General features: G+C 45.3%; 1 protein-coding gene across 3 annotated transcripts in view; it reads left to right on the plus strand.

The window, feature by feature from the left end:
- Window positions 1-15,120, plus strand: part of ARHGAP44 (Rho GTPase activating protein 44) — a 161,667-nt gene that overhangs the window by 121,279 nt on the left and 25,268 nt on the right. For all 3 annotated transcript variants that reach the window (XM_002695851.7, XM_015458756.3, XM_015458757.3), the window contains exons 6-8: window positions 734-810; window positions 10,241-10,358; window positions 14,153-14,221. In XM_002695851.7, the coding sequence (XP_002695897.2) occupies window positions 734-810; window positions 10,241-10,358; window positions 14,153-14,221 (264 nt within the window). The remainder of the gene's footprint in view (window positions 1-733; window positions 811-10,240; window positions 10,359-14,152; window positions 14,222-15,120) is intronic.

A 15,120-nucleotide genomic window follows, 5' to 3' on the forward strand; every position in this document is an offset into this window, starting at 1 on the left:
TGTCTCTGTTTAGACAGGGCCCTTCTCTGTCTACTTTAAAGGACACTGAAGCAAACTGTCTTTTTGAGAAGAAGCCTTAACGTGTAGGTGGCAACTTTGCCAGCTTCAACCAAGTGAAATTGTATCAAGTAAGAGATAAAGTGGCCGGGGGATGTTCTTTGCTGTGACCCCTGGCCCTCTTCGCATCCCCTTTCACTGGTCCTCCCAACCTCCCCGGTGCTGGGGATGGTTCCGGTCTACAGCTTGGCGACCGCTAACCACCTGTGGCTGCTGAGCTCTTGGAATGTGTGTCGTGCAGCCAGGTGGTGCTAGGGGTGAAGAACCCCGCCTGCCAGTGCAGGAGAAATAGGCTCAGGTTTGCTCCCTGGGAAGGTGGGAGGGTAAATTAGGAGCTTGGGATACACGCACACACTCTGCTATGTATAAAATAGACAACCAACAAAGACCTCCTGTCTAGCACAAAGAACTATACTCAATATCATAATAACCTATAATGGGACAAACCTATTATACAGCAAAGTGATTCCCTTTTATACATATATATCTCTCTTTTTTTTCAAGTTCGTCTATAATGGAGATGAACTTGAAAAAAATATATATATAATTGAATCACTTTGCTGTACACCTGAAACACTGGAAATTCAACTATATTTCAATCTTTAAAATTATTTAAAAAAATTTGTCCCTGGACTTCAAATCAACTGTTTTCCTTGTTTGTTTCCTCTACCCACAGGTAGAAATCCCAAATATCCAAAAACAGAGGAAACACTTAGCCAAGCTGGTGCTGGACATGGACTCTTCACGAACGAGGTATGGTGGGTTTTCTTTGCTTCCATTTCTGCTTCTTTGAAGAGCAGCACTCCTAGTTGGAAGGCAGTGGCTTGTGTGTGTGTGTGTGTGGTGTGTGTTCATCCACTGAGTGTTTCTTTCTTCTGCTGTGAGCTGGGTGCTGGAGTACAAGGGCCTTGCTCTTAGGCTGTGGCCTGATTTGGGAGTTGGACACTGGACAAGAGAACATACACACACACAAGGCCATTTCAGTAGCCATAAGTCCTTTCAGGAAGATACCACAGTGTAAGTTTGGAAGTGGCTCTGCAGAAGCAGGCCATGGCATAAATAGTGAAACAGAGAAGACTTTTTTTTTTTTTTTTTTTTGAGATGACGACACTTGATCTGATAAGAAGGAAGCAGCTACGCAGAGATACTTAGCAAAGCTGTCCATGACACTGGGAACAGCAAAGGCCCTGTGGGTGGAAATAAGGGTGACGTATTCAGGAAACAGAATGAAGGCGGGCATGGTGGGGGTGGAAGGGGAAAAAGGAGAGTGGCAGGAGCAGAGATCACAGAGGAGGGTGGGTGATGTGTCTGTAATAAGAGGAGATTTTCTGGGAAGTCCACGGTTGTCCAGTATTCGGACTTCATGCTTTCAGTGCCAGGACTCCATCCCTAGATGGGAAACTAAGATCCTGCAAGCCACATGGCTCAGCCAAAAAAAGAAATGAAAAAGGAGAATTTCTGAATCTGGCGACTTGGTCACCTTTTCCTGCTTCCAATAGTATAGATTTCTCTTCTGTAGTCCCACATTGGGGAGTCACATAAGAAATTAGAAGACACTTGCTCCTTGGAAGAAAAGCTGTGACAAACCTAGACAGCATATTAAAAAGCAGAGACATGACTTTGCTGACAAAGGTCCATCTAGTCAAAGCTGTGGTTTTTCCAGTAGTCATGTATGGATGTGAGAGTTGGACCATAAAGAAGGCTGAGCGCTGAAGAATTGATTGTTTTGAACGGTGGTGTTGGAGAAGACTCTTGAGAGTCCCTTGGACTTCAAGGAGATGAAACCAGTCAGTCCTAAAAGAAATCAACTCTGAATGTTGATTGAAGGACTGATGCTGAAGCTCCATTACTTTGGCCACCTGATGTGAAGAGCTAATTGGAAAAGATGCTGATGCTGGGAAAGATTGAAAGCAGAAGAAGAAGGGGGCAACAGAGGATGAGATGGTTGGATGGCATCACCGCCTCAATGGACATGAACTTGGGCAACCTCCAGGAGATAGTGAGGGACAGGGAAGCCTGGCATGCTGTGGTCCATGGGGTCACGAAGAGTCGGACATGACTGAGCAACTGAACACCACCACGAGATGATTACAGACATGCTGTTTGTTGCACTGTCAGGATGATGTTGGACACTATGCTCCTGGGTTTGCAGAGTGATTTCCTCCTCTGAGGACCTGGGTTTTAGCTCTGAGGTCTTTTCTCTGCTTCTGTAAGGAAAACCTGAATTTTCAGCTTCTGCTCAGAGCTGGATGTTAGTATCAAAGCTTGACCTTGCCTTGTCCACTTCCATTTCTTCATTCAGCTTTCCTAAAGGAGAATTTCTTCTGGGTAACAGAAGTGGTCCATCTAATTCTGTCTCATGTTTTTAATGGTGACATCAGAGGTGGCTTGTAGATTTTGAAACCATAAGAAGTGTCATCAGGGACTTCTCTTCCAGTATTTAATGAGTGTTTTCATGTCTCCAGCTTATGGTCTCTTGGGTATTGGGATTGGTAAGGCAATATCTCAAAATTCTCCAAGCCAGGCTTCAGCAATATGTGAACCGTGAACTTCCTGATGTTCAAGCTGGTTTTAGAAAAGGCAGAGGAACCAGAGACCAAATTTCCAACATCCGCTGGATCGTTGAAAAAGCAAGAGAGTTCCAGAAAAACATCTATTTCTGCTTTATTGACTATGCCAAAGCCTTTGACTGTGTGGATCACGATAAACTGTGGAAAATTCTAAAAGAGATTGGAATACCAGACCATCTGATCTGCCTCTTGAGAAACCTGTATGCAGGTCAGGAAGCAACAGTTAGAACTGGACATGGAACAACAGACTGGTTCCAAATAGGAAAAGGAGTACGTCAAGGCTGTATATTGTCACCCTGCTTATTTAACTTATATGCAGAGTACATCATGAGAAACGCTGGGCTGGAAGAAGCACAAGCTGGAATCAAGATTGCCAGGAGAAATATCAATAACCTCAGATATGCAGACGACACCACCCTTATGGCAGAAAGTGAAGAGGAACTAAAAAGCCTCTCGATGAAAGTGAAGGAGGAGAGTGAAAAAGTTGGCTTAAAGCTCAACATTCAGAAAACTAAGATCATGGCATCCAGTCCCATCACTTCATGGGAAATAGATGGGGAACAGTGGAAACAGTGTCAGACTTTATTTTTCTGGGCTCCAAAATCACTGCAGATGGTGACTGCAGCCATGAAATTAAAAGACGCTTACTCCTTGGAAAGAAAGTTATGACCAACCTAGACAGCATATTGAAAAGCAGAGACATTACTTTGCCAACAAAGGTCCATCTAGTCAAGGCTATGGTTTTTCCAGTAGTCATGTATGGATGTGAGAGTTAGACAGTGAAGAAAGCTGAGCGCTGAAGAATTGATGCTTTTGAACTGTGGTGTTGGAGAAGACTCTTGAGAGTCCCTTGGACTGCAAGAAGATCCAACCAGTTCATCCTAAAAGAGATCAGTCCTGGGTGTTCATTGGAAGGACTGATGTTGAAGCTGAAACTCCAGTACTTTGGCCACCTCATGCGAAGAGTTGACTCATTGGAAAAGACTCTGCTGTTGGGAAGGATTGGGGGCAGGAGGAGAAGGGGATGACAGAGGATGAGATGGCTGGATGGCATCATCGACTCGATGGACATAGGTTTGGGTAGACTCCAGGAGTTGGTGATGGACAGGGAGGCCTGGTGTGCTGCGATTCATGGGGTGGCAAAGAGTCGGATACGACTGAGCGACTGAACTGAACTGAACTGAAGGCAATATCTACCATCCCATCCAAATTTCTGTGCTTTTCACCTTGAACTTAGACCCTTGACAGCCTTTCAGAAGCCAGCTTCCCCCAGTTTCTTGCCTTTCACTCTAACCCTTCACCCCGAGTCAGCATGAGGACTCTGCCAAGATAGAGCAGAGAGTGAGACCTGGCTCTGTGCTGTGGAAATGCAGACTCACCAGCTGCTCTTGGGGAGCAGGTGGGTTCTCACTGCCCCCACCTCTGCCCCACCCCACTTCGGCATTTGGTCAGTCTGTACTCCTTAGGATCTGTTCCTCACAGCTTCCTCCTCCTGGGCCCTCAGAGAATGGAGGATGCCAGTGGTAGAGGAGCAGAGAAGATGGGGCAGATGAAACAACACACGTCCCCCTAACGCAGCTTTCCCCTTTCCTTCCAGAACTTCTTCTGGACTCCCTGTCACCTTGAAGTCATCTTGACTTTGCCTTTCATACCCTTCTGCTGGTCTCTGAAATGTCTTACCCTTATTTCCAGCCTTTTTCTTTCCATGAGCCTTTCCTGAAGGCTTTTTTTTTTTTTTCTTTAAATATTTATTTATTTGCCTGCATGAGGTCTTAGCTGCAGCCTGCAGGATCTTTCCTTGCCTTGGCACTTCATTGCAGCACTCTGACATCTCTCTAGTTGCGGTGCATGGGTCTCATTAGTTGCGGTGTACAGGCCAAGTTGCCCTGTGTCATGTGGGATCTTAGCTCCCCGACCAGGGGTGGAGCCCATATCCTCTGCATTGGAAGGTGTAACCACTGACCACCAGAGAAGTCCCTCCTTAAACCTTGCATTCTATCTTCATCATCCTCAAATTGTCAGTTCAGTTCAGTCGCTCAGTTGTGTCCGACTCTTTGTGACCCCATGGACTGCAGCACAACAGGCCTCCCTGTCCATCACCAACTCCCAGAGTTTACTCAAACTTTTGTCCATGGCGCTGGTGATGCCATCCAACCATCTCATCCTCTGTCGTCCCCTTCTTCTCCTGCCTTTGATCTTTCCCAGCATCAGGGTCTTTTCCAATGAGTCAGTTCTTCGCATCATGTGGCCAAAATATTGCAGTTTCAGCTTCAGCATCAGTCCTTCCAATGAATATTCAGGACTGATTTCCTTCAGGATTGACAGATTGGATCTCCTTGTCGTCCAAGAGACTCTGAAGAGTCTTCTCCAACACCACAATTCAAAAGCGTCAGTTTTTAGGCGCTCAGCTTTCTTTAAATCATAGTGATAGCATCTTTCCCAGAGAATGGTGGGTGGATCACCTCAGCTCTCTTAGTGGGAAGAAATGAACTTTCTCCTCTTCCAGCTTCAAAGCTCAAACTCTTCTTGGACAAGAATCCTTATTTCTCCCCTTAACAGAGCAGGACACTTGTCGAGTTTATTTATAGAGCCTTTGCTGAGAAGATCATCGTTCCTTGAAATTTATGATTTTTAAAAAATATTTCAAGTTTATTGGAGTATAGATGTTCACAGTGTTGTGTTAGTTTCCAGTGTACAGCAGAGTGATTCGCTTGTGCATAGACATATATTCATTCTGTTTCAGATTCTTTTCTCATATAGGTTATCACAGAATAGTGAGTAGAGTTCCCTGCAGGTCCTTGTTGGTCATCTATCTTATATATAGTAGTGTGTGTGTTCATCCGAAGCTCCTGATGTATAACCCGCCCCACGTTTCCCCTTTGGTAACCATAAGTTTGTTTTTGATATCTGTTAAGTCTGTTTCTGTCTTGTACGTAAGTTCACTTGCATCTTTCTTTAAAATTCCATGAGTTTAGTCGCTCAGTTGTGTCCGGCTCTCTGCGACCCCATGGGCTGCAGCATGCCAGGCTTCCCTGTTTTTTAAGGTTGGATTCCACATACGAGTGGTATCACATGAGATTTGCCTTTGTCTGACTTACTTCACTTAGCATGATAGTCTCTAGGTTCATCCATGTTGCTGCAAATGGCATTATTTCGTTCCATTTTATGGCTGAGTCACATTCCATGTATATATATGTACCGTACCTTCTCTATCCATTCCTCTGTCGACTGACACTTATGTTGCTTCCATGTCCTGGCTTTTGTGAAATAGTACTGCTCTGAACAGTAGGGTGCATGTCTCTTTTGGGGTTTATGGTTTTCTCTGGATATGTGCTTAGGAGTGGCAGTGCTGGATCATATGGTTGTTTTACATTTTTTAAGGAGCCTGCATGCTGTTCCCCTTAGTGGCTGTACCAATTTACATTTCCACCTGTAGTGCAGAAGGGTTCCCTTCTCTCCATACCCTCTCCAGCATCTGTTGTTCGTCGAGATTCATGATTAATGGCACTTTTCCTAACAAATTACTCCCTATACAAAATGTTTCCTAGTTTTCCTTGATATTGTGCTATTCAGTTTCCACAAAGGGACCATTTGGTGGGTATTTATAATGTCAGAATAGATAACTTATCCATTACAAGTAAACTTCCCTATAAAGGGAGGGGAAAGGTGTATGCTTTTGAAGTACCAGGACAGAATTGTGGGGAAAAATAATGTCTTCATTTTAATATACATATTAAATGTAGTTTGGGGTTTAAAAAAAGACCTAATCCAGATCTATAATACCCTAAAAATCAGTTTAGTGTTTATGGCCACTGTATTTTTTATGCTTATTTATTGGTTACTTTCTTTTTTTCAGGTAGGATGAGTCAGATGGTGGTTGTAGGTCTGTCCCATAATCTATTATGGAAGTACATTCATTATCTGAGATCCAAATTACACCCACGACATTCCATATTTTATTTGGCTGTGGCTACGGCAGAAAGGGAAGAGGAACTAAAAAGCCTCTTGATGAAAGTGAAGGAGGAGAGTGAAAAAGTTGGCTTAAAGTTCAACATTCAGAAAACTAAGATCATGGCATCTGGTCCCATCACTTCCTGGGAAATAGATGGCAAAACAGTGGCTGACTTTATTTTTTTGGGCTCCAATATCACTGCAGATGGTGACTGCAGCCATGAAATTAAAAGACGCTTACTCCTTGGAAGGAAAGTTATGACCAACCTAGATAGCATATTCAAAAGCAGAGACATTACTTTGCCAACAAAGGTCCATCTAGTAAAGGCTATGGTTTTTCCAGTGGTCATGTATGGATGTGAGAGTTGGACTGTGAAGAAAGCTGAGTGCCGAAAAATTGATGCTTTTGAACTGTGGTATTGGAGAAGACTCTTGAGAGCCCCTTGGACTGCAAGGAGATCCAGCCAGTCCATTCTAAAGGAGATTAGTCCTGGGTATTCATTGGAAGGACTGATGCTAAAGCTGAAACTCTAATACTTTGGCCACCTCATGAGAAGAGTTGACTCATTGGAAAAGACCCTGATGCTGGGAGGGATTAGGGGCAGGAGGAGAAGGGGATGACAGAGGATGAGATGGCTGGATGGCATCACCGACTCGATGGACATGAGTTTGAGTGAACTCCTGGAGTTGGTGATGGACAGGGAGGCCTGGTGTGCTGCGATTCATGAGGTCACGAAGAGTCAGACACTACTGAATGACTGAACTGAACTGGAGATATTAATTAAATAGATCATTTCTGTTGGACTTCCCTGGTGGTACAGTGCCAGTGCAGGGGATATGGGCTTGATCCTTGGTCCCGGAAGATCCCACTTGCCACGGAGCAACCAAGCCCTTGTGCAGCTCTTGAGCCTACGTGCTCCACCTGCTGGAGCCTGTGCTCTGTAACAAGAGAAGCCACCACCAAGGAGAAGCCTGTGGATAGAGAAGCCCCCCACTTGCCGCAACAAGAGAAGGCCCACGTACAGCAATGAAGACCGAGCACAGCCAGAACTTTAATTAGTTAATTAATTTTAAAAACGGAAATTATAAATACATCATTTCTGTAGGGCAAGCCATTATAAGAAAGAATTGCCCAGGCATTTTTACTAATCCTTACCTGTTAGCTTAGATTTTTTTTTTTTTTTTTGACATTTTGGAGTACAATATTAGAAAAATATTTCTAATTTTTCCTGAATTCTTGTTTTGAGTAAGGAATCTTTCTCAGGACACATGTGACCATCGCTGTAGCTTCAAGCCAGCTTGATGTCCCAAAGCCTTTCAAAGTAATTCTCCCATGGGTGCACTTTTTTAAGTGACAGAAGATTCTTCATTTTGCTACTTTTTGCTAATAGCAAAGAGAACTGATTTCCTCTTTTTTGGTATTGTGATACAGCTCCACTCTCTTAATTTTTTTCTTGCATATAACACAGTAAACCCTTAGTGAGTCTATTATTGATTCTCAAAATGAGGGTAAGGCTGTACTTTTTGCCTCCACGTTGGGCGAATGGTCCAGGAGCCAGATGGAGCCTACAGGGCTCTCTGGTTTGTCCTGTTCACCCTGGCCTGCATGGTGTTTAGAGGACACTATTTAATCTGTTGCCACATTTCATCTGATGAGTCCACTTGACAGTTCCCAGCTTGTCCATGAAAACATCCAGCTCCCCACAGCCCAGGCTCCTGATTGGGCCCCACCGTCCCCCGCCCACCCCCAATGAGTCCCTCCCAACTTCCCAAGACGGTAGCCAGGAATCAGCTGCCTTTGCCACCCTGATGACTCGATTATTTTCCTTAGAGCTGAGAAGCAGCTTATATCTCATGTCCCCATTACAAGGAGGAAATAAATGATTGGGTGGGTGAGTTTTTAAGATAATGACCCATTTGCCTTATTTTCCCCACGTGCTGGGCCCCATAGACTGTGGAGTTTACTGCCTGAGTGAGAGAGGCCCCACTGCTATTCCCTGCTGTAGCTACTAGCATCTTAGTGTAATTAGAACCTTCTGTCAGGGCCTGCTTTTGGTAATTCTTTGATAATAAGTTAGCAACCGGAAATAGCTTTTTAAATTTATTTTTTAATTAGAGGAGCAACCAGAAATATTTGTGGTTCCCTTTGAAAGTTTCCCAAGGGGCCTCCTTAGAAGGCCAGTATTCTCTGCCCAGAGATAAACGGTTAAGAAAATATACATTTGTTTATTTTTGCTTTTATTGGCGGATTCATTTTGATATTTGGCAAAACTAATACAATTTGTAAAGTTTAAAAATAAAATAAAATTTAAAAAAAAAGAGAAAGAAAATATACATGAGGTATCAAAATGTTGATCCAAGGCTGCTTAGTGCTTCCTAGTGGAGATTTTGACTTTCACATTTGTTTTCATCTTACCCATTTAGCCTCTCACTTAGCATCCATGGTTGACTTTGGCCAAGTAGATGAAGGTTCCCCAACTCAGTGCCCGCAGGGTGGGCAGGGAACTGAAAGGAACGGCGTGGACCGTGCTTCAGAGGAAGCAGCAGTGATGCCATTCGGCCTTAGGGTTCGGGAGACAGTAGGGACGGTGTTGCAAATTGGAGAACGCTTGCTCTTGTCTGAAGGGGTCACTGTCCTCAGCCTCTCTCGGTCCTGCCGTGTGGACACTGGGGCCCCCTTTCTCCTGATCTGGTACCAGGTACCTTTTCCTGATCTCTTCTTGGCAATGAGGTGATACCTGTAACCAGCTCTTTCCCTGCCTCCCACAGTGTCCTCAGGGTTTTCTCTACCTGTCTCATGCGCGTGCATGCATGCATGCTCAGTTATGTCCAACTCTTTGTGACCCCATGGACTATAGCCCTCCAGGCTCCTCTGTCCAGGGGATTTCCCAGGGAGGAACACTGGAGTGGGTTGCCATTTCCTTCTCAAGTGATCTTCCCAACCCAGGGATTGAACCCATGTCTCCTGCATTGGCAGGTGGATTCTTTACCACTGAGTCACTTGGGAAGCATCAGATTCCACACACTACATGGAAAATGTTCTTTGCCAAAGGTTATTGTTGAGTCCGATTCACCATGCATTTTCCCTTTCTAATCCCAGAGTGTTTGCTTTTGCTGCCATTCTAACTTATCACTTAAAAAAAAAAAAAAAAAAAGCTCAGTCGTGTCCAACTCTGTGACCCCATGGACTGTAACCTACCAGGCTCCTCCGTCCATAGGATTTTCTGGACAAGAATATTGGAGTGGATTGCCATTTCCTTCTCCAGGAGATCTTCCCCACCCAGGGATCCAACCCAGGTCTCCCGCATTGTAGACAGACACTTTACCATCTGAGCTACCTGGGAAGTCGCTAAAAGACACTGAAATTACAAAGGTGCACAGGGAAGAAGCTTGGAGCCTCGTGCATCAGTGGCAAAGGGATGGGGAGCCCTAAAGAGCTAAGGGTGTGTGTGTTTAACTATTTTGTATGTGCACAAACTCCAATTTGTAAGGCTCATCAACTTAGATGTAGAATGTCTGAAAATGCTAAAAGAAAAAAACACCCACACTGTACTGAAACTCAGCTTATATTTATGCCTAATCCGACTAGAATCTAAGTTCCTCGAAGGCAGGGACCAAGTTCTATTCACACCTCTCCTCTCTTTCTCCTGTTTCCTCATCAGGTGGCAGCAGACATCCAAGTCTTCGGGTTTGTCCAGCAGCTCACAGCCTGCAGGTGCCAAAGCCGATGCCCTCAGGGAGGAGATGGAGGAGGCTGCCAACAGAGTGGAGATTTGCAGGGTACCCCCTTTCTGTGCTCCTCTCCACCGAGAAAAACAGGAGGCCCTCAGGGAGCATCATCCTTTTGTTTGCTGGAGGTCTATGAAAACCCTAATAGTGAGCCTCTGGTTGAGTCTGTGTCCCCAAGCTTGTCAGCTGGCATGTCTAAAGAGCCCAGGACGAACCCTAAGAGCTGAGGCTTTCGGTATTCATCATATTAAAAAAAAAAAAATTCCTGGCCCAATAATTTCAACATTCTTGACACCTCTGACTCTGGTTCTGATGCTTGTTCAGTTTCTTCAAACTACGTTTTTGCCTTTTAGTATACCTTGCAATTTTTGTCCAAAGGTGGACATGAAGGATTGGGTAAAGGGACCTGTGGTGCGCAGGCGTGTGGTGATGTGGCGGTCAGGTGTGGGAGCGGGGGAAGCCCCTGCAACCCTGTGACTGGGCTGCGCCTGTGGGTGTGCCTGTGACCCTGCACCGTGAACTTTGGTGCTTCTCTCTTGCCTTTCGTTCTGTTTCCGGCTTCTCAGTTTTTGTGTTTGGTAGGACAGGATGGCTAGAGGATGCTGGAGCTGATTAATTCTGTTTCTCAGTGTGAGGGAGGCTCGAGTCTGCTAAAAGCAAGTGTTCAGCAGGGCTCTGATATAACTCCAGCAGGTTGTGGTTGCTCAGTCGCTAAGTTATGTCTGACTCTTCGCAACCCCATGGGCTGCAGCCCAACAGGCTCCTCTGTCCTTCACTGTCTCCTGGAGCTTGCTCAGATTCACGTCCATTGAGTTGATGATGCCATCTCCAACCATCTCATCCTTTGCTGACCCCTTCCCTTGTTGCCTTCAATCGTTCCCAGCATCAGGGCCTTTTCCAATGAGTTGGCTCTTCACATCGGGTGGCCAAAGTATTGGAGCTTCAGCATCAGTCCTCCAAATGACTATTCACACTTGATTTCCTTTGAGGTTGACTGGTTTGATCTCCTTGCCGTCCAAGGGACTCTCAAGAATCTTCTGCAGCACCACAATTCGAAAGCATCCCAGCAGGTTCTACTGGGATAAAATGATTTATCCTTGAAGTTTCCTGGCGGTCCGGTGGTTAGGACTTGGTACTTTCACTGTTCTGGTCCCTTGCTCAGTCCCTGGTTGGTGAACTAAGATCCCACAAGCAGCATGGCACAGCCAGGAATAAAAGCAAAATGCTCCTAAGGTTAGGTCTTGTTAAGGGTAGAATGCTCCAGTGCATTTCAAAATGGCAATCTTTTCCCTTCCCCTTGGGAAAAACGAGAGAGGACTTTTCTCTGCTGTTCACTGTAAGAACTTGGTAGTACTCCAGGAGGAAAAACTCGGCAGAAGTGTAGGGGCTCCCTATACTTTATTTAAATATTAAATTATATCGATAATGTTTATGAATAAAATATTTATAATATTAAATTAAATATTAATAAATTAATATTAAATGTAAAATTAAATTATTAAATTAGACAAATGAAAATTTGGTTTAGAGTTTCTGCTTTTATTTCTCACTTGTGTGGCTTACTTGGAATCTATATTGCTAACTTTATAAGATGGTGATGTGATTGTACCTTCAGAAAAATACCTTCATGTTCCCGAGGGCATACTCCGTTCAGCTGGCTTTACAGAGATCGTCTGCTGAGTGGTTGAAAGTGATTTGATGTGGCATCAATAGACATGAGTTTAAGCAAGCTCTGGGAGTTGGTGATGGACAGTGGCATGCTGCAGTTCATGGGGTTGCAAAGAGTCGGACACAACTGAGCGACTGCACTGGACTGAACTGACGTGGCATTTTGTCCTTCCCAAGGCTCCCTTCCTTACCTCTGTCTACCGAGTTGTTTTTTTGTTTTATCACCCCACCCTTTGTCTTCCCCTGACTTGAACTATCTCCCTCACGCTTGTCAGGCTGGTGACGGATGCTTCTAGACCAAGGCTGCTGGGGCCATGGCAGGAGAGGTTGAGTTCTGACAAAACCACTTTCTCTAGCACCTTGACAGGTCCAGCAGCCTCCCGGAGGCATTCATTGTAAAGGATGCTGAAGTGGTGGGGACCTGGGGCAGGTGGTCCTAGAGTCCATTTTATTCTTTGGGAAAAATACCTTGAACTTTTGGTAGCTAGTCATGTGAAATTGGTGTCTTGGTTCTATCATCTTGTATGCAAGAAGGCTTTAAGGACGCTTGCCTGTTGAGGATACTGGAAAAGGAGACAGATTACTCCTCCCATTCCCCTGCTCACAGAGGACAGTTCGATCAGCAGCTGGAGGGGCTGCTGAGGTTATCGGGGTCTGTGCAGAATGCCTGAGGTTCCGTGTATATCAGACTCTTCCTGAATTATGCAGTTGTCTGCTGTAATTCCTTCAGCATTCGGGTCAGCTTTCCTGTGCTTTTTTCCTTTTTATTGAGATATAGTCAACATACAACACCGTGTTTGTATGTGGTGTGGTACATGATGACTTGATATTTGCATAGATTATGAAATGATCACCATGATGAATCTAGTAACCATCTGTCCCCATGCAAAGTTATTGCAGTATAATTAACTGTCTGCCTTATGCTGTGTGTTACATCCCCGTTGCTTAATTATTAAGTAAACTGAAGGTTTGTGCCTCTTAATCTTCCTCATCTATTTTTCCCATCCCCTCGCCTTATGACAACTACTGTTTGTTCTATGAATCTATGAGTGTGTTTTTGTTTTGTTTTGCATTTTAGATTGCATATATGAAATCATGAGGTATTTGTCTTTCTCTGACTTATTTCACTTAGCATAATACCCTCTAGGTCCATCCATTGTTACACATGGAAAGATTTTATTTTATTTTTTATGATTGAGTAGTATTCCATTGTCTGTACACTACAACTTCTTTATCTGTTCATCTGTCAGTGGACACTTGGGCTGCTTCCATATCTTGGCAATTGGAAATAGCGCTGCTATAAGCATTGGGGTGATGTTTTCCTATTTACTCCAACCTGAACGTGATAGATACTTTTTCTCTTAACTCAGCACCTCTTCTGAGGCTCTGCCTCAAAGGCTACCAAGCAGGGAGGGATGTCAGAGATCACGTGACTTGTACAAACATGTTTAGAGAATGTGACATGCTCACAGATACAGTTAGTGTGACAGAGTCTACATCCACTCGAATGCACTTCTGCACTGTGCTGGGGGCGTTTCAGTGAAACTGACCACTGACCTCGGAGGGAACATGATCCAGACACAGCATTCAGCCACTATTCTCAGCCCCTCGGAATGCTGAGTGGTGAAGGGCTTTTCACACTGAGATTCGTGTATGATATTGGATGAGTCCAGGTTTTTTTTTTTCCGCCAGGTTTGGAATCAGCGGTCCGTCCCCTGCCCACCTGTCTTAACCAGCTTCCCTCGACTTGGTGTGTTTGCCTCTCTTTTCCTGATGATCAGCCAATCAGAACTGAGATGAAGGGAGCAAGGCAGTAGTGTCATCAGGGGAAGAAGCGGCAGGGGCGGCAAGCAGAAGCACAGCGTGTGCCTGGCGGGGCTGCTGCACACAGCAGGGCGCGCCGCAGAGATGCGAGGAAGCAATTTGCGCGTCATTCCCCTGCATCAGCTTTCCTAACTCTCCACGTGGCCCACGTTAAAAGCCCCAGGAAAACACTGGCATAGGTGTTCTTTCCCCACTTAGTCATCCTTTAGAGCCGTGGTTGGGAAATGGAGTGTCCACAGGCAAAGTTTGTAATCTGCCCAGTATTATGAAAAATGAGGTTAAACCACGGTTACGGTTCTTTCCCCTGATGTGTGGATTCCTACTCTCTATCCTTCTGTGTTTTGCCCCCACAGGACCAGCTGTCAGCTGACATGTACAGTTTTGTGGCCAAAGAAATCGACTATGCAAACTACTTTCAGACGGTAAGCGTCCAGAAAGGTGAGGCAGCTTGGCGTCTGTTAGCAGGTGTCACAGTGGGGACGGGAAGGAACGTGGGCCTCGAATCGAGGATCTGTCAAGCATGTCCTGAGAACAGGTGGGGCTTTGACTGTCCTACCTGTGAATAAATCCTGCCTTCTAGTCGCCTTTGTATGGATTTCTCCAAAACCCCAAGAATAAAATTCAGCCTCACCCATGAAGATGTTTGTACCTCTGATCTATGGCAGTGGTTCTCAACCAGGGGTGATTCTGTCATCTCCCAGCAGATGATTGGCTGTGTCTGAAGACATTTGAGGGGGGCTTCCCAGGTGGCACTAGCGGTAAAGATCCTGCATGCCACCGCAGGAGACTTAAAAGACGCAGGGTCGATCCCTGGGTCAGGAAGATCCCCTGCACAGCAACCCACTCCAATACTCTTGCCTGGAGAATTCCATGGACAGAGGAGCCTGGAGGGCTACAGTCCATAGGGTCGCAAAGTGTCGGACACAACTGAAGTCACTTAGCAGAGATGTTTTTGGCCGTCACTATCAGGGGAGGTGCTACAGGCACTCAGAGGGTGGAGGTCAGGTTTGTTGCTAAGCATCCCACAGTGCACAGGACAGTGGCTCCCACGACAGGGTGATCCAGCCCCAGATGTCAGCGGGGCCAGGGTTGCAAAACCTGAATCTGTCATCAGGAAGCAACTTGGGAAGAAGCAGCTAGCTGCACCCCAGCATCTGTTGGTTATTAATGGAGATTTTTGTTGTTCCAGATGATGACAAGTTGGTAAATGAGGGCTGATGCCTGTTTACTGCCTCTCCTCTATGGGAGCAGATTTACAGAGTAGAGACACAGGATCTGAGTCATCCACACTTGAATCATCTGGCCCAAATAATTAGGACTC

Source organism: Bos taurus, chromosome 19 (genome assembly GCF_002263795.3).
Source record: "Bos taurus isolate L1 Dominette 01449 registration number 42190680 breed Hereford chromosome 19, ARS-UCD2.0, whole genome shotgun sequence".
In the NCBI taxonomy this organism is placed as follows: Eukaryota; Metazoa; Chordata; class Mammalia; order Artiodactyla; family Bovidae; genus Bos; species Bos taurus.